Source organism: Typopeltis vanoorti, chromosome 4 (assembly GCF_054136105.1).
Source record: "Typopeltis vanoorti isolate ZY-2024b chromosome 4, IOZ_Tvanoo_1.0, whole genome shotgun sequence".
NCBI classification, from domain to species: domain Eukaryota; kingdom Metazoa; phylum Arthropoda; class Arachnida; order Uropygi; family Thelyphonidae; genus Typopeltis; species Typopeltis vanoorti.
In genome coordinates this window covers 108,795,719-108,816,517 of record NC_143552.1, presented here as the reverse complement: position 1 = coordinate 108,816,517, position 20,799 = coordinate 108,795,719, and the positions used below count along the sequence as shown (strand labels likewise).

General features: G+C 37.4%; 1 protein-coding gene across 1 annotated transcript in view; it reads right to left on the bottom strand.

Moving 5' to 3' along the window:
• Positions 1-20,799, bottom strand: part of LOC150107598 (uncharacterized) — a 419,637-nt gene that overhangs the window by 144,766 nt on the left and 254,072 nt on the right. Inside the window, exon 13 of the mRNA XM_090391960.1 lies at positions 147-418. Coding sequence (XP_090248086.1) covers positions 147-418 — 272 coding nt within the window. The remainder of the gene's footprint in view (positions 1-146; positions 419-20,799) is intronic.

Sequence of the window (20,799 nt, the reverse complement as noted above, 5' to 3'; positions counted from 1 at the left end):
AACAAAGCTTGAACTTACCAATGGTATTAAAATATGCTATAGGTCTACAACTTTTTGTGGATTGACATTAAAAAAAAAAGTTACCTTTATAGTTTTCTCTGAATTTTCACAAAACAAATAGATAAATAACAACAAAACAATCTTACTTAATATGATTTGATCCTGGGGTGCATGTTGTTGCACGAGTACCATGTGCTGGTCCTGTACCACCACCTATCATTGTTGTAATTCCTGATGCAATAGCCTCACGACACTGCTGTGGACATATAAAATGAATATGTGAATCAATGCAACCTGCTGTTAAAATTAACCCTTCTCCAGAAATTACTTCTGTTCCGGTGCCAAACACCATTCCAGGTGTTATTCCTTCCATTATATCTGGATTACCTCCTTTTCCAATACCAACAATTTTATCACCCTATAGCAAACAAAACATATAATTAAATTATTTAAACGATAAACAGAATGATAAGATTCAAAAATTTGTAACTAGTAATTTTAATTGGTAAAAACTGTAACCACACAGCATATCACAACATATCACAGTCATAATTATCATCATCTTATCAGCAGGTTGAATCGTCATGTTATCAGCCTGCTGCATCCCACTGCTGGGCGAAGGCCTTTCCCAATTTTATCTACTCTTCCTTCTTGTGGCCTATCCTTATCCAACTGGTCACTCATCCTTATCCTGCTAATTCCTATGATCTTCTCTCTCTCTCTCTCTCTCTCTACCTCCTCATCCTCTGTCTTCCTTTAGATCTCATGCTCTACAAGTATCCAAACTATAGTGAGAACTGTTTGTCTGTTTGTCTGTCATCTTTCACCTTGGCTATGCGGTCAGCCTATTTCCACTTCAACTGTTTGGCTTTGTAAATAACAGCAATACTTTTTGTGATAATTTATTTATTTATTAATTATTGAGGGCACTAGGGTCGCTGAAGCATGCAGCGGTGGATTTGAGCTGTTGTTAAAAAAGTTTTATAAAAGGTGTTTAGTGTGAATTCTTTTGTGAATTGTGCTCGATTTTTTTCTCGGTAACACAAGTATTGTTTAGTGGTTCTGCTTTAGAGTTTCGTTATTACATATTGTGTTATTTTTGAGTTAGCAAGAACGTGAGGTCATAGTCGGGAGTATTGGCTGCGGAAGAAAAGATAAGTTATTTGCTATTTGGTATAGATGAATATAGCGTTTATATATATGTATATATACATTTAGCATTTATATATATATATATATATATATATATTGTAAAAATAGAGTTGAATGACTTAAACCGAGAGTTAAGTAAAAAAGGTTTAATAGTAAAACACAACTAGTTTCGGCTTATAACAGCCTTCATCAGGTGACATTATAAAAGAAAAGAAAAAACACTAAACACTGAAGCTTAAAGAAACTATGAACAACATAGAGAGTCTCTATACATAATTAGGATGAAAACATTGTAGTTGTATTTAAAGTTGTTCTTTCGTTTGTTGCATTGTTGGGAGAGTGCGTACTTGCAGCATCATGTGAATGCCAGTACCTGATTACTGTTGAATGGCTATCTGGGAGGTTGTAACTCAAGTTATTATTTAGATGTTCAGGGTTGAGGATGATTTCCCCTAGATTCTACAATTTTTCTCTCCATTTCATCATGGCAAAGAAAAATGTTGGTAGATCTGTCCCAGCGGACTGTATCACTTTGTATATATATAATACAGTGTTTATACAGCATTTATATATAATTAACGATTACTTTAGTAGTTCCTTGGCAGTAAGAAATGATGGTGGATTCAGCTGCAATCCAAATGGCATGTCACGAAGTCCTCCACCATTTAAGAACTCTATTATAAGTAATATAATAAGGGACTTTGTGGCATGCTGTGCTTGCGGCATGTATGCATCTTGGGAGTTGGATATGTGGCTGGTGAGAGAGAGGGGGGAGTGCATATGTGTGCAAAATGCAGGCAGTGGGAGGAAATAAATGAATTAGATATATCGATAACTGATCTAGTTGCTCCAGGAACTAGAAATTAATATCAGAAGATGAGTAGTGTGATAGGAGAGAGTGAAGAAAAAATAGGAATGAGAAAATAATAGTCGATAGTGTGGAAGGCGTGAGTGACTGTGAAAGTTTTGGAGATGGTTTTGTTTGGGGGAATGAATTTCGATTAAGAGTGACTGACTCACAGAGAGAGATGGATGAGCTGAAAGAGGAAGTGGAATATCTTGTGAATGAGAGGAGAAGTATGAAAGCTGAGATTAGGAGAATGGAAGAGATAAATGCAAGGCAAATCATAGTAGAGGAGAGCGAGAGTTTTGGGAATGATGGAAGAGGAGAAAATTTTGGGAATGATAGAAGAGGAGAGAATAGAAGTAGTAGAGGAGAGGGAATGAGAGAAATGTATGGGAATGATAGCAGAGGAGAGAATGGAAACACTAGAGGAGAGGGAGTGAGAGAGAGTTATGGGAATGATAGAGGAGGGGAGAATGGAAACAGTCAGAGAGAGAGAGGAAACGAGAAGGATGCGAGGGAGTGCTGGAACCAGGGACACAGTGATGTGAGGACAGCAGGTAAGTAGGGGAACACAGAGAAAGAGTTAGAGGATAGAGAGAGGGATGCAGGTGAGCAATCAAGGAACAGAGTGGATAGAGGATGTATAGAGACTCGATGATCTCTGGTGTGCAAGATAGGATGCCAGAGGTGTGTTTGCCTGGAGGGATGATAGAAAATGTGGCTATGGGAATAATTAAGAGGGGTGAAAGGATGGATGAAATGATTGTGATGGTGGGCACGAATGACTTGAGAGGCAGTGTAAATCGGGTGGTGAGAGATCTGAGACTCTTGCTTGAAGTTGTGCAAAAGAAACGCAGAGAGGGAAGATTGTGTGTGTGTGTTGCCCAGGTGTGATAGTGATGAGCTGAGCAGAAGAACAGCAATACTGAATCGCATAATAGCCAGGATGTGTGAGAAGAGAGGATTGGAATACGTGGATGCTTTGAGGGCATTTGAGGACACAAGGGAACTGTATGCTAGAGACTGCTTACATTTGAATGAGGAAGCACAAAGACATCTGGAAAGATTGCTGTTTTCTGAACGAGTCAGGGTGCGTCAATGCAGAGAAACTAGAATTCCCAGGGAATGTCCTCTAAGAGTGAAGGCTTTGGAAGGCAGTGACACAAATGGTTTCGAAAGCATATAGTGTTTGGTAGAAGTGGCTAAGACAGGATATTTAGTGGGGGGGGGGTGTTGCTTTAAACCAGGGAGCACAGAGGGTGGGGGACCAGGAGATGTTTAGGCAGTTGAGCTTGGCAAGTGCAAGAAGAGTGATTGTAACGGAGATTTTAACTACAGCAGTATAAGCTGGAAAGAGGAAAATGCAAGTAGTAAGAAGGGGGATAGAATTTCTGGAATTCTTGAGGGACAAATGTCTTCGGCAGCATGTAATAGAGGGATCAAGAGGTTCAAGAGTTTTGGAATTAGTCAGAGCATCAGAAGAGATGATAATAAGTGAGATGACATCTCTCCCGCCAGTTGGAGAGAGTGACCATGTGGTTTTGACTTGGAAGATGAACATACACACAGGTGTATCAAAGAAAAGGGAACATATGTGGAATTATAATGTGGGTGATTATAATAGTCTTAGGTATCAACTAGGGGCAGTTCCATGGAGGGCAGAATTGGAAGACGAGGATAGCATTAGTGCTTGGGAAATTGTGAAAGAATATTTGTTAGCAGCAATAGTAATCTGTATTCCTCAGGTGAAGAAGCTGACACAATTTGGTGTAAAGTGGATAACAAAAGATACCAAACAGGAACTGCAGTTGAAAAAGATATTATGGAAGATATATAAGGAGAGGGGTGGAGGACAGATACACGGAGAATATAAGACGCAGGCCAGGAAAGTGACCAGAATGGTGAGGAAGGAAAAACTGGAATATGAGAAGAGATTGGCACTAAGATCCAATGAAAATCCTAGGGAATTTTTAGCTATATGGCCAGTAGGTGGAGAAACGATGTAGAAGAATGATAATGCAGGATAAAAATGGGAATAGAGTGACTGATGCAGAGGACATAGTGGAGTTGTTCAATGAGCACTTTATTGGAGTATTTCTTCCTGGAGGAGGTTTTAATACTAGAGGAATAGGGCAGGTTCAGGGTTTAGAGGTGCAAGAGGAGAGCGTGTTCCAAATACTGAGTACTCTTGATACCAGTAAAGCTGTTGGACTGGATGGTATTTCACCACGGGTTTTGAGAGAATGTGCTAAAGAACTGATAACTCCATTGACCTGGCTTTTCAATAAAAGTCTGGCTGCAGGAACGGTACCTAGGGAATGGAAGGAAGGTTAGATAGTGCCGCTGAATAAGGGCGGTAGCAGACTGGAAGTGTCTAATTATACGCCTGTTTGTGTGTCATCAGTAGTTGTTAAGGTCTTAGAGAAATTAGTGAGGGACTATATAGAGCGTTGGGCAGATGAGGGTAATGTTATCTGTGAGAATCAACATGGATTTGTTAAGGGGCACTCTTGTTTTAGTAATATGATTGCCTTTTATAATAAAGCGACAAGAGCAGTTCATGAGGGAATGGCATATACTACCATTTTTTTGGATTTTGCAAAGGGGTTTGACAGGGTGCCACATGATAAGCTGATATTTAAGTTGCAGAACATGGGTTTGGATGTTACGTTGGTCAACTGAATTCAGGATTGGCTGTCCGATAGGTATCAGAGAGTTGTGTATGGTGGAGTAGTTTCAAGGAGGCAGAGGGTCACAAGTGGAGTCCTACAGGGCTCAGTACTAAGACCTATATTGTTTAACCTTTATATCAATGATAGTGTTAATGGATTGCAAGGGGACATTCAGTTGTTTGTGGATAATGTGAAGCTGGAAAGGGTTATCAATAATAGTGCAGATGTAGCAGACCTGCAAGAGGATTTGAATAAGCTAGGTAGATGAGCAAATGAATGGGGGTTTTGGTTTAATGCAGCAAAATGTAAGGTCTTGAGGTTTGGGAAACATCAATAGGACACTGCATACTCTATGGGATGAGTTATACTGGAGGAAGTAGGGGAGACAAGAGATCTGGGGTTGATGAATGATAGAAACCTGAAATTTAGGGGACATATTGCAAAGGTGGTGAAGGTAACACAGAGGATTGCTGCAATAATGAGAAGGACACTGACCTGCAGAGATTAAACAGTTATCATTCTGTTGTATAAGACCCTGATCAGACCACACTTGGACTATTGTTCTCAGATTTGGTCCACAGGATTTGAAGGGGATAAATTAACTGTGGAAAGGGTACAAAGGCAGATAACAAAGATGGTTTCAGGACTGTACAATATGAGTTATGAGGATCGACTGAAGGAATGTGGATTGCAGAGTTTGGTTGCTAGACGAAGGAGAGGTTATATGATTGAAACTTTTAAACTGTTGAGAGGCAGTTACAGGGTAGACTTTGGCGAGTTCTTTCACTCCTTGGAACGGTGGGAAGGAGCGATGAAAAGGGGGTCATCCCTGGAAGTTACGAAAGGAGGCTGTGCGCAAGAGGGTGAGGAGTGGTTTCTTTGCGTGGAGGTGGTTGAACCTTGGAATGCATTGCCTGAGAGAGTGGTTGGAGCAGGAACAGTCAGTGGGTTCAAGGAGTGGTATGATAAACTTTGTGTTTCCTAAAAATGACCTCCCACGATGAGTCTTTTGACTCCATGGAGGCCTGGATATCCAAACTATTCATACAATATCTAATGTATACACTTATCAAACTCATTGAGTGTGAAAGCACTCACAAAAGAAACTCTGGCAACTCACTCCACTCTTCAAGCAAAAATCTATTCTTCACACCCTTGCTAATCACCTAATAGTGAGTTTGCTAATAACCTTTCTCCTTATATAAACTACACAACATTTTGTTTCTTTCTTTCTTTTTTTGTCACTCCTGTCCTGTTTAATAATACAACTCATCCATTTAACTGTCACCTGATTTACTCCAGTGATCTTGGGATGTTGTAAAATCTTGGGATGACTCTTGTTCTGACTCCTTTAGCTAAGTGGTGAAATATTTCCTCTGGATCAATCCTATAAAAATCTTTTAGTAACCTAAATGTTTTTATCATAATCTCTCTTTTACATCTATCAACCAACTTTTGCAATCTACAAATCCCTGATGTATTATCATAGGGAGCATTCTACTGACCACTCATCACCTTCGTCACTCACTTCTCCAGATGTGATAGTATCAAGACCTTATAAAGAAGTATGATGATTTTCTTATCTCTGCTATTTAGCATGTTCTTCAATAACCCCTGAACTTCAAATCTCTACAAGTCCCAACTCCCTATCCTTATCAATTTTCTGGAGCATAATTTTAATAGTATGGTACACAACTTGTAATCTTTTCATGCCAAAATGCATAACATCACACTTTTCCACATTAAACTGCCATACATTATCTTTTGCACATAATCTCAGCCTATTTAAATCATCCTTCAAGTTCTCTACATTGCCTTAGTTAACTATTAAGCTACTCAATTTTACAACAATAGTAAACAACTGAATATTTCCCTTTCAATTATTTCCCCATATCATTTTTGTACACATTAAACAGCAGTGGTCCAAGTAGTGAGGCCTTGCAGCATGCAGCTAGTCACCTGCTTTCTTCTAGATTCTGCTCCTTCCCATACTACTCCATAGTATCTGTCCATCAGCCATTTTGCTATCCAAATCACCAGTTTTATATCCATCACCAATTGTTTCAATTTGATTTGTGTAACAGAATTCCAAGTGATAACCTGTCAAATGCCTTTGCAAAATCCAGCAATATCATCAGGTAACTAACCATTCATTTTATCGATTTTGCCCTTCTTCCACTCCCTTTGGAATTTACCACAGCTGAGACTTAATTAAACAACTTAGTCAGAGGCAGTGCCAATTTCTTTGTACATTTTCATATTATACAAGTTGATATTCCCCTCTAATCACACAGATGTATTTGCATTGAGATTCTGCAATATCCTAAGTACTTGCAATTCATCTACCTCTATTCTCACATCAGTTCCTGTCACATCTGTCAGAGCAGTATATCTTTACTTGGATGATAGATCTTTGCAAAGTGGTCATCCAATAAATGAACTATTTTATTTGCTTCCACCATACTACCATTGCTGCTCCTTAAAGTTATCCTTCCATAGCCATTCTTCCTTTTACTTACCACACAGTAAAAAAACTGTTTAGGCTTGGATGTTCAGGCTAATTTCTTCTCATAATCTGATTTTGTCTTTCTTTAATGCTGGTCACATTTCTTGCCTGAGACTTGCCCTACTAGTGAGTTTGCTAATAACCTTTCTCCTTATATAAACCACACAACATTTTCTTTCTTTCTTTCGTTTTTTTTTTTTTTTTGTCGCTCCTGTTTAATAATATAACTTATCCATTTAACTGTCACCTGATTTACCTATGTGATCTTGGATATTATTTCTTTCAGATACCATTTGAGTATCTCTCATGCAGTGCTAACATCCCTACCTTGCAGATTCTTATGCCATGTCAATGCTTCAAGTTGTCTCTTGAGCTTGTCATAATTACCTGTCCTGTTGTTCCACATATAACCATTCTTAACTGAAAATTTCATGTTTTGCAACTTCCCACATCAACACCATATGATCACTTTCTTCAATCAGGGGTAATGTTGCCACCTGATTGGACTAATTTGCTTATGCATGACTTATACATTGTTCCTTGCGCCCTCCCTTGGCCTATGCAGCAACCAACTGTATATTTTGTTCTATTGGCCTGTATTTCAAACTAGACTGTATCAAATGAACTGCTATCCACTTACTGTCTTTCTGAACTCCTACTCTTTTTGGTTGTAAGTCATCTGTTGTCAAACCTTCCATCCAGCTTTCTCCATCTTTCCTTAAAATACTATACCTCTCATTCTACCCCTGTAATGACATCTGCTATCGGCCAAGCCTCACTAATGCCACAGGTTTGACAAATTCTGCAAAATCCCACTTTCTAAGAAAAAAATATACTCATCCTAGACGTAAATTCCCAATTTTTTAAAAAATTGTTGTCCCAATAAGTGAATAGGAGTTGTATCGTTGTTTGGCAAAGATTTCCATAATGTGAGAGGCATTCCAAGAATTCAATAAATAATAAGAATAAGAAGACCAGTAAAACAGTTTTTTTTTAATATCACAAAAAATCATAAATACAGCATTTATGATTTTTTAAAGTTAAAAAACATTTTATTTAAAAAGTTATTTTTTATTAAATAAAACATATTCTAATTGGTCCAGATGGCAGGTGTCCCAGCCGGCAAAACCTGTTTGCCACTGGCAAGTGGACAAAATATTTGTTGAGCCATGCCTATAACTTGGGCAAGGTTGCACCAACCAACTGCAAAACTCTTCCCTCTTATTCTTGATATTTCTCGAATGAGTGTGCATAAACGTAATATCTCCCTTAGGCCTCCAACCATCTATATATTGACTGCCTCATTCAATTTGTCCCTTAGAAGACAGGATTCTGCATTTTTTTTCCCTCATACTCACTCTTATCATCAGTACCTGCTCTTTTCTTTTTTGCTTCTTCTAATAACTCTTTCATATCTTACTTCATAGAGTATTTTTCCGTTTTGATGTCATTAATGCTGGACAAAACAATTAAATCTTTCCTGTTACATTTTTTGGACTGATTTTTACTGCTTTCTAGGCATTCTGTGTCAATATGGACATTATAATTCATTACGAATACTTGTGGAAACACACTACTGTGTTATTGAAATAAAATTCACTATTTTGTCATTTAGATCAAGTTCATCCCCAGGAATACACACATACACATATATAGATATGTATGTGTATGCGCACTGGATCACAAATTACATCACTACTATAGTAGAATAAGTATAATTGCTTTGGTCAACTGTTGACAAAAGCCTGACCACTGGCGAAAGAGAAAAAAAACACATAAATACCTTGGTAAAACTACATCAGGAGTTACTAGTTTCCTATAGTTTAGTTTATTTTAGTTTAGTTTGTAATCTTCTGAGAATCACTGGATACTTATCACATTAAATTTCTATTCTGGTATCTAATATGTTGGTTATTCCTACTTGAACAATTCTTAGAGTTCTTTTTCTGGATGCTATATGGATGGTAGATGAGTCATCAACTTTCCAGGTGCTCTGGAACATTTAACCAATTGGGCATTCCACCTTTCAACTAGAAAAAGACCTGCATTTGATTCTCATCATAATGAGAGGAATCTTTTGTATGAGCTTTTTCAATTGAAGATGAGTTAGCCATTCTCATACAAGGTTAGAGGTTTTTCTCTCTCAGGTTTTTCATCTCAATACAAGAAAATTGGTCATGAGAAAACACGATTTACAGACCAAAAATACTGTTGCTGTTGGCTGTGGTGAGCAGTAGATGGCATTGATGGTACTAGTAGTCTCGTTTTGGGTAGTTGGTGGATTCAGTATTGGTGATGAGTTGTGTGTAGTTGGAATAGAGGGTCCTCCCACAATGTGTCCTTGGACTCCTTGGAGGTGTCCAGTAATTATTATTATTATTATTATCATCATCATCTGACTCCCATGGATCCAGAGACTCATCATGGGAGGTACACACTATTGCACACAATGCTGATCCAACTGTGTCTTAAACTGATTCAATGTGTCTATATTCACAACAAACTCAGGCAATGCATTCCACTCAACAACCACTCTCCATGCAAAGAACCTCTCCTCGTTCCTCTGCTCATACCCTCCTTTTACAGTTCCAGTGATGGATTCTTATTCTACCCCCATCTCCCAATTCTATGAAAAATCTCTTCCATGACAACCTGATAACAAACCCTAACTAACTTATATGTCTCAATCATATCCTCCCTCTTCATCCTATTCACGAGGCTTTGCAACTTACATTCTCTCAATCTGTCCTCGTACTCCATGTTCCAAAGACCACTGACAACTTTTGTGAATCTTCCTTGGGCCCTTTTCAACATATCCTCATCACCATGAAAATCCCGTGACCAGATCTGTGCACAATAATCCATACGAGGTATTATACAATGGCATCATAACCTCTTTATTTCTACATGTCAAGGTCCTTTGCATCATTGACATTATCTGATGTAACATCTTCACAACTGGTGCAATGTGACCCCCGAATTTCAGGTCCTTGTCTACCATCACTCCTAGATCTCTCATCTCCTATACTTCCTTTAAAGCTTCCCCACCAAGTATATACTTTGCATCCCATCATTGCTTACCAAATCTCACAACCGTACACTTTGCAACATTGAACTGATAGTTCCACTTACCTGCCCATTCATGCAATCTATTCAAGTCCTCTCATAAAGCCATAACATCTGCTTGACTCTGCATTGCGCTCCCTGTGTGTGTGTGTGTGTGTGTGTGTGTGTGTGTGTGTGTGTGTGTGTGTGTGTGTGTGTGTGTGTGTGTGTGTGTGTGTGTGTGTGTGTGTGTGTGTTTGTAGGTTTATGGTAAATAATGAAGGATGGATAGTTTGAGGGAAGATGGGTAACAAGTGTTACTGTTTTTGATTACAATGGTTAATTAAATGCATCTATGTAGTTGGAGTAAAGGTGCATGGTCAGAAAGACATGTCAACATTTTTGTAACGAATGAGCTAAGGAATATTGAAAGTTTGGTGGCTGCTGTGCCAAAGGGCAAATATGTCATCAGCATATCTTAGCCAAAAATTTAGGTTTTAAGATCACTGTATCTAGAGCTTGTTGCTCAAAATATTCCACATAAAAGTTAGCTATGGAAGAAGGGAATAGGGAGCCATGGCTGTATCTACCTTCTTCTTTGTAGGTAGAAGAGTTTTGCCTTTGACTCCATGGGGTCTTGGGTAATAATAATAATCAGCAAAAAAAAAATCAGCTAACGCCTTTATATTCCACTATACGGGGAGTAGGCGAGGCCATTTAGCCCTATCTAACTTTAATAATAATAATAATAATTTTTATTTTTTATTTTATTTATTTTATTTTATTTTCTCAGATAAACTACGTACATTATATGAACACAATTATGCATAACAAATACTTTCTCGTACATAAAGTTTTTTTTAAAATAATAATAATAACAATAACTGTTTACAATGTATATTATTATAATATTCATAATGATGATTATAGCAGATGTTTCTTTGCAATTTTACACTCTATATATACAATATCAAGATATAATCACTCTATATTGCATTCTTTTGTTACAGTTATTACATACATTACATACATTTGATTACATATGATACATTACTTACATTTGTTTACATATGACACTTACATTACATACATTTGTTTACATATCATACATACATTACATACATCGGTTTACATGTGATACACACATTACATTAATTTGTTTACATATGATACATCTCGGATGAGAACTAATTTCTCTGTTTTCATCCTCGAAGCTTATATGTAAGCTTATCTGAGGATGACACCAGTTGGTTATTATTTATTTATTTATTTATTTTTGCTGTGTTGGGAAGCTACGACATCTATGATTGAGAACTTCGTGCAAGCGCGTGCACACACACACACACACACACACACACACACACACACACACACACACACACACAATAACTTTGAATGTATTGATGCATCGCTGAACTGGAAGCCTGAACGAATATATTGTGTTTCATTAAGTTTGTATGGTATTTTGGGTGCGTGTTTCTTGTTCATAGTATGTCCTTAGAGCTCTTTTCAGGCTATTGTAGTTTGTAAGGTTTCTGTATTCAAAAGGTAATTTATTTATCATGTCTGGGATGTAGAAGTTTAGCATGGCCTTTTTGTAGTGATTATTGTATTTATATGTGATATAATTAATTGTCTGAGGTCTTGTTATACGGTATGTATTTCTGACTGTCCTTTAGTTGGCATCGAAATAATGTTTTAGCAAAGCTGCATAGTGACATAAATGTTTTGCTGTCAGTATTTTGTGTTCTGACATTGCAATGTATATAAGGTCGTTATTTTCTCTTTGTTCCCAAAAGATCAGTTTTATGATTTTGTACTGTTGTGACATTAATCTATTTAATTTGTAGAGTGCACTGAAAGCATAAGTTGTTATAACATATCTTAGTATATTTTGGCATAGTGCTCTGTATATTAATGTTTTTAGGCATGTGGGAACTATGCCTTTTAGCCTGTAGAGTTTGCCACTTATTGTTTGGAGTTTGTTGTGTAGATGGTTTATGTGGCTATTCCAGTTCATATCTGCATCGAAGTAAATTCCAAGGTATCGTATTGTTTCAACCTGAGTGACTGTAGTGGTTTTGCTGTTCTGTGTGTTTTTTATGTTGGAAAGTGGATGTTGGATGGTTATATATTTGTTATCAACTGGTCGAGTTGATAACAAATATAAACAAAAATAACAAATGAATATCATTAATTTTGTCTTTTCTGAGTTTAGATGTATGGAGTTTTTGAGATTGAGAGGCCTCTCGCTTGTATACTGTGCATTGTTTCCATGCATCAAGCGATTCGAAAGTAGAATTACTGATGTATTCTGGTGTAATTACATCTATCTGATGGTTCACATTCATTTTTGTTGTGTTGAGATCTTCTTATTGAACTAAGTTGGAGTCTTTTGTTTCACTCTGGCAGCCTATCTATATCTTCTGAGTTTTTTATTAGTATAGACTTTGAAGTCTGTGACTTTCTCAAGAATATTTTGCTGTCTTTGATCCATAAAAATTGATACTTTTTTTGGTTTTTTCTTTTCTTGCATGGTTCAAAAGATTCTGATCGAAAGGTGTTAAATACTCAGATAGAAAGATTGGCGTATTGTCTTGCGATGCATTTAAATCCTTGACTACTGGTTTTTTTCAGTCTGCTGGCTTTTATGAGATTGTCTCTTGTAGCCTTGCTTGTCAGACGGATTATTACTGGTACAGGTCGTGGCAAGCCTTGTTTTTTGTTCTTCCTGGGAATCCGATTTATGGTCTGAATATCATTATGCTGTAGGGGGATGTCCATTGCATGGCCTAACTTTAAAACTATGTCTCTGAGATTTTCTGTGGATTCAGTTTCTGGAAGACTGTTTATGACAAGGTCTTCTTTATGTTGTTGTTGGTTTAAAACTTCGTATTGTAGTTTCAGGGAATTAAATTCTTGATGGAGTTCCGATGTGTCTTTTATCAATTTGTGCTGCCTGTCATTTAGTGCGTTAATGCTGGTTTTAATATCTTTTACCGTTTGTAAGACTTCTTCGACGTTTGAATTATTAAATTTAACAAACTCTTCATATTCGCTAATTTTTTTTGTTATTTGTTTATTCTGTTTATCAAATAGTTCTTGGACAAGATCTATCAAGCTGGCTTTTATATTTTCTAAACCTTTTTCTAGTAATAAATTTACGGAACTCAAATTATAAGACTCGCCAGTATTTTTTTGTCTGTTCAGTTCATCGTCTGATTCTGCTTCCGGCGTAATCAGTTGCGTCGTAGGTGGCGGCGTTTCTTTGTTCTCTCTGCAGTATAGGCATTTCCATTCCTCTCGCTTGGCATTGGATTTGCATTGCCATGTTGTTTCTGAGATTCTGGAACATGTAAAGTGAAGATTCCTAAGGCATTTTCTGTAGGATATATGACTTCCATCGGACGATAATTCCTTCAGGCACTTGTTGCACTTCATGGGTCGCCTTTCTTCCCTTGGACAACTGTAAAGATGGTGACGTCCTTTGTTCTATGCTTGTTAGTGACCACGGTGAACTCTGCTCAATTTTCAAACACTCAAAATTTCGGTTTCACTTGGCCAATTTCGATGAATTACATATCACTGTCTTCTGCGTGACAAGAAGAGTCACTTTGTGACACTTTTAAATTAACAACAGGAGCTTGACCCACATTAAAGTATAAAAAGTATAAAATAATAATAATAATAATAACTGGACTACAATACTATGTACTGCAGTTCAATTATTATTATTATTACCCAAAATCCCATGAAGTCAAAAGCAAAACTCTTCTGTAATAATACTACTACTAATAATAATTGGACTGCAATACTATGTACCGCAGTCTGCAGTCCAATTATTATTATTATCATTATTATTACCCAAGACCTTATGGAGTCAAAGATTCATCTGGAAGGTCCTTTTATCATCCACAGCTCATCATATACGTGCTTTAAACACACTGAAATTCTGTTCAGACTCCACACTCTCAGGCAAAGCATTAAAATCATTCACAACTCTGCATGAAAATATCCTGCTCCTCACTCTCCTATTCCCACCCTCTTTATACTGTTTCCAGGGATGACCTCTGGTTCTTCCCTGATCTCCCACTATTTTCTGTAGAACTTCTCCAACATTGATCCTATAACAACCCCTTAATAACTTGTAGGTCTCTGGCCCTTTTCCAACATTTTTTCATCCATCTGAAAACCAGGTGACCAAATCTGGGCACAATAGCCCATGTTTGGCCTAATAAAAGCCTTATACAATGGAACAAGAATCTCCTTAATTCTACAAGTCAGTGTCCTCTCATCATTCCAAAAAGTCTTTGTGTTGTCTTTACAATTTTGGCTATGTATTCTCTAAATTTCAGATCCTTATCCACTATCACCCCCAGATCTCTTATTTCCTCCACATCTCACAATATATCCTCACCAAGCATAAATTCTGTATCCCATCTTTGTTTTCCAAATTTTAAAACCTTACTTTTTGCAACATTGAACTCTCATCCCCATTCCTGTATCCAATCACTCAATTTATTCAAGCATTCTTGTAAGGCTACATCTTCTCTGCTCTTCATGGTTTGTCCCAACTTTGTATCGTCTGCAAACAACTGAATATCTCCATCCAAATCTGCACCTATATCATTAATATACAAGTTAAACAGTAATGGATCTAAAACCCATGAGGCACACCACTTGTGGCTTTCCTTTTCTTGGATATCGCTCCCCATACATAACTTGTTGATACCTATCAGATAGCCAGTCTCCAATCTAATGCATTAATCTAATATCTAACCCTATTCGCTCTAGTTTAACTATCAACTTATCATGCGGTACTCTATCAAAAGCCTTTGCGAAATCCAAGTATATTACTGTGTATCCTTCTCTGCTGTCCAAGGAAGCAGTCACTTTATTGTAATAAGTAAGTAGATTACTAAAACATGACCTCCCTTTAGCAAATCCATGCTGTCCATCAAAGATAATACCATTGTTGTCAACCCAATTCTTGATTCTAGTTCTCACAAGCTTCTCCAACAACTTAACCATAACACCTGACTCACACAGATAGGCCTGTAGTTTGATGCTTGAGTTCGATCACCTCCTTTATGAAGTGGCACAATCATGCCCTCCTTCCACTCCTTAGGAACTTGACTAAGTGCAAGACTCACATTAAAAAAAATTTGTCAAGGGTGGCGTCAACTCCCTGGCACATTCCTTCAGAATACATGGTGATATATTATCAAGTCCCATAGCCTTATTATCATATAGTTTGTTAAACTCTCCATACATCTATTGCTCACTTACAGTCACTTACTCTCCTCCCCATCATCAGCTGCTCTCAATCTCTCCATGAAGTCACATTCACAAGATTGAAAGACCTTTATGAACTGCTCATTAAGTATCTCCACCACATCTTCCGCAATAGCTGTCTTTATACCATTTTCTCCAATCAGTGTCATCCTTCCATAATCATTCTTTCTTTTGCTGGGTACATATCGAAAGAACTCCTTAGGATTCTTTTTGGCTTCATTAGCTAACTGCTGTTCATACCTCACTTTTGTTACTCTTACCAACCAAGTCATCCGCCTTGCCTGGCATTTGTAATCCTCATGGAATTGGTTATTTCCACTTCTCTTATGCTGCCTCCATAATGCCCTTTTTCTCTGTATTGCATGTCTCTTTATTCATGCATTTCACGCCTACCTTATTTAACCTTCTCACCCTTGGAATACATTTAGACATTGCATCTACTAGATAGTTCTTGAAAATCCCCTCCCCAAGCTGCATTGATCTCTTTTCCAGCTAACTCCTCATTCCATGCTACACTCGCAAGCTGTCTCCTAAGCTCTTCATAATCACCCGCCCCCCATAGTTACACATATACCCTTTTCTCATAGACGTCCTCACACTGTTGGCAATTACCCAGGTAATCACCTCATGGTCACTCTCACCAATTAGTGGGTGATGTGGCACCTCATTTATAATTACATTCTGTGATGAGATGACTAAATCCAAGACCCTCAATCCTCGTGTGACCTTTGTTACATACTGTCTAAGGCAGTTATCCCTCAAAAACTGAAGAAACTCATTTTCTTTACTTTCAGTTGCTATCTCATCATTTGCTTGGTTAATTTCATCATACATTTTATTATCACTACCATCCACATTACCTGGTCACAGCAAAGAGGCCCATGATGTCAGGAATTGAGATATCTATTAAAAGAGCAATCACATCAAAACTGACTAATAGATCTTCAATGTTGAGCATGGTGTCCTTATTTTTGTTTATAAATAAATAAATGGCTGGCATGGTTGGCTGAGTGGTTCTTGTATCCGCTCTCCAACTGTGGTTTCGAATCCTGCATTGGGCATGGATGTTTGCGATTGTCTGTGAAAATACCAGTGGTGATGGGCAGTAGATGGAGTTGGGGTAGATGATGATGGTAGTTGTGGTTCGTTGTAGCTGGAGTGGTGGAGACAGAGAGTTGTAGAGCTGGTACTCTCCCTCGATGAGTCTTTGGACTCCCTGGAGGTGTCATATAATAATAATAACAATAATAATAATAAAATGTTGTGCATTTTTTATGTGTGTGTGTGTGTGTGTGTGTGTGTGTGTGTGTGTGCGTGTGTGTGTGTGTGTGTGTGTGTAGGAAATGACCTATAAACCTCTTGAATACTGCCTGGTTTCTTGACTAAGTGATCATTAGGGATGTTAATTCCTTCCACTGTCAGTTGTAGTGGTACATTATTTTTATGTATTTTTGAAAGGCCTTAAATTCTGGGGGAGTGTGCATAGTGTAGTAATAACTTAAACAGTTTCTGTTGGCTATGTGGTTACTGACTTAAGCAATTCTATAGTTTTCTTTTTAATGCATTCTGTTGGATTATAGTTTGCTATAATCCAGCAGAATGCACCATATAATCACTATAGTTCATTTAGTATGTGTTGTTGCCAGATATCAACTGGTTCATTTTTTTCAAGATAAGCTGTTTGATTAAGAATGTCAGTGGCATTACCTTTGCCATCTTTGGTAATCCCAATATCTTTATTATTATTATTATTATTACTACCCCAAGACCTCATGGAGTCAAAGACTTATCTGGGAGGTCTTTTTATCACAAACACACACAGCTCATCATACCGTGCCTTGAACACATTCAAACTCCTTGCAGACACCACACTCTCAGGCAAGGCATTCCAATCATTTACAACTCTGCACGAAAAAAACCTGCCTCTCACTCCCCTACTCACACCCTCTTTATACAGTTTCCAGGGATGACCTCTGGTTCTCCCATGATTTTCTGTAGTGATCTCTGTAGTGATCGTCTCCAGTAGTGATCCTATAACAACTCCTACCAACTTGTAGGTCTCTATCAAATCTCCCCTCTTCCTCCTGTCCACCAGACTCTGCAAATTACATCTTCTCAATCTTTCCTCATACTCGACATTCCAGAGGTCAATTACATTATTTGTTTTAAGGGATTTAATGGCTCTTTAGTAAGAATGTTCTTTAGTAGGTTATTATTACTGCTGGATGTTTCTAACCATATTTTTTTTTGGCTATATTAGCAAGAATGGATTTTAGACCTCTTTCAGTATGATACATAAAATCTAGTTTATTGACTTACTTGGTGTAATTGCATAGTTTTGGCCTTTTTGAAAAAGCAAAAGTTTGCTTTTGTTCAGGATGTGGTTGAACAGACTGACAACATGGTTGTTGTATGTTGATGGTTGGCTACTTCTCATGTTGCTGATTTGTGGCTGGTTGATTCTCTGGACATTGCTGTTTTGTGATTGGCTGCCACTCGGTCCATTGTTTCTAAGTTATTTTCTGATTTCCTGTTCTTTAAGTATTTTGAACTTGGCCATAAGTTTTGCTTTATATTTATCCAAGTTTTGCTTTGCAGAACTGTTGGTTATTATTTGAAGACCGTTCCAAATATCTAGATTCAATTGAAGGTGAGTTATTCAAGGTTATATGGAGGTAGCAGGATTTTTTCTATCAGAAACTCAGGTTTTCCATCCCAATGCAAGCAAATCACTCATGAGAATACACACAATTAACAGACAAAAACATTATTGGTGGTGGTGGTGGCAGGAGGTAAACGGCACTGTGTAGTTGAAAGATTAAGTACGGAAGATGGCGAGTTGTGTAGTGGAGTAGTGTGCCCACCCATGGGTGGGCACACAACTCCACTACACAACTCACCATCCTTGGACTTGGACTCCTTCAAGGTGTCACATAATAATGCTAACAGTAATAACAGTAACAGATTTACATAGCTCACTAAATCTGATTTCAACTTTAAAGTTTTATTTTAGGCAGATCAAATTTTTGTGGGCATCCTATATTTGTTTTCATAATATGACTTTTTCCTTAAAAATATAGATGCAAAGTATAGATGCATGAATTTATTAATTAAAATTATTAATTAATTAATAATCAAAAATATGGATTACATAAATTTTCTTTTTTTCTTGGTGGAGTGAAGTATTAAATTGCTGTCTCTACGACATTTTAAAAAGGCTAGTTGGTTGATCAAAAGAGAAATCCTGAAAACAAAAAGTACACTCAGCTCTTCTAAAGATTCCCTTCTTTCCCTTGCCCACCCAAGTGTATACAGTTCTACACCTATAACCTACCCTACAAAAGAATAAGTAACATGTAGACACAATTTAAAATATTTAATTAAATGGACTAATTAAAAATATTTCGATTCATATATTGTAGATAAGATAATTGTCAATGTAAAACAGTTATCTGTAAAACAGGATGTACAATCCAAAAACAAAAAGCCAGCAAGCACTCTAACAATTGTTCAAGCAGGAATAATCCACATTGGATACCAAAATAGAAATTCAATGTGATAATGATCCATGACTTTCAGACAACAAAGAAAACTTTAAAATAACAGAATTATAGGAAACTAGTAACTGGAGATATATTTTTATCAATGTATTTATGTTTATTTTTCCCACACCAGAAATCAGGCTATGGTCAACAGTTGAGTGAAGCAGTGATACTTAGCTCAATTTACATTGTATACCAATGTAACTTGTAATCCAGCATGCACACACACACACACACACACACACACACACACACATGAAGGTGTGCTGAAAAGTTGTGATAATCACCATGAAGGAAATGAGGTAGAACCATGTAACTTATACATTATTCTGTTAGAAGTTTATTTTTCACTTGGTTAGACTATAATAAATTTAGTTTAATCCTTCATCCAAGTGTATGCAAAAAAAGTTTGTGCCTGAAGATACTTCAGGACTGAGGCAACTCGTAGCAAAGGTGGACCAAGCTCTCATCACTCTTTGTCTTAGTATCTCCCCTTAATGCAAAGCGCAGCTCCTTGTGGATATGTATAATGCTATGCATTAAAGGAAGGGCCACTATCCAGACTGGTTTCGACCTTTATTGAGGTCTCGTCAGTGGGAGCCAGACCCGAAGTGGTAATACTAAGGCAGAAGCAATGGAGATGTCATATTTACCTATATGAGTTGCCAAAAGGTATACCATCTTACTGTTAAATTACTCTGGATTTAGAGAAAGATGTTAGAAGTTTATTTTTCACTTGGTTAGACTATAATAAATTTAGTTTAATCCTTTATCCAAGTGTATGCAAACAAAGTTTGCACCTGAAGATACTTCAGGACTGAGGCAACTTGTAGCAAAGGTGGACCAAGCTCTCATCACTCCTTGTCTTAGTATCTCCCTTAATGCAAAGCACATCTCCTTGCGGATATGTATAATGCTATGCATTAAGGAAAGGGCCACTACCCAGACCAGTTTTGACAGTGATACACCTTTTGGCGACTCATAGGTAAATATGACCTCTTCATTTCTTCTGCCTTAGTATCACCACTTTGGGTCTGGCTCCCACTGACGAGACCTCAATAAAGGTCGAAACCAGTCTGGGTAGTGGCTCTTCCCTTAATGCATAGCATTATACATATCCACAAGGAGATGTGCTTTGCATCAAGGGAGATACTAAGATAAGGAGTGATGAGATCTTGGTCCACCTTTGCTATGAGTTGCCTCAGTCCTGAAGTATCTTCAGGTGCAAACTTTGTTTGCATACACTTGGATAAAGGATTAAACTAAATTTATTAGATTATTCTGTATTCCCCACAAAGTGGGGGAATACAGCTATACACTTGTTATAATGCTGCTGCATTATTTGCAATCCTCTGAGAAAAAAAGTCTTTCTCTTGTTGCACAAACCAGTCCTCAACTGCAGATATGACTTCATCATCTGTAGTAAATTTTGTTCGTTTTAAGTGTTTCTTTAAATTTGGGAATAGGAAACAGTCAGATGAGCCAGGTCTGGTGAATAGGGTGAGTGGGATAGACATTGAAAACCCAAGTCGTGTATTGTCTGTTGAATGTCTGCTGTATTCCTCATCGTTCATCCTAACTTTGCATTATCTGCAAACAACTGAAGATCCCAATTCAAGTCTTTCCAAATATCCTTAATATACAGCCCAACCACATATTAATAACATATCATTAACACACACAGACAGCTAATTCTCTTTTAACATGACTTTTTTTTTTTACAAAACTGTGTTATTTTGA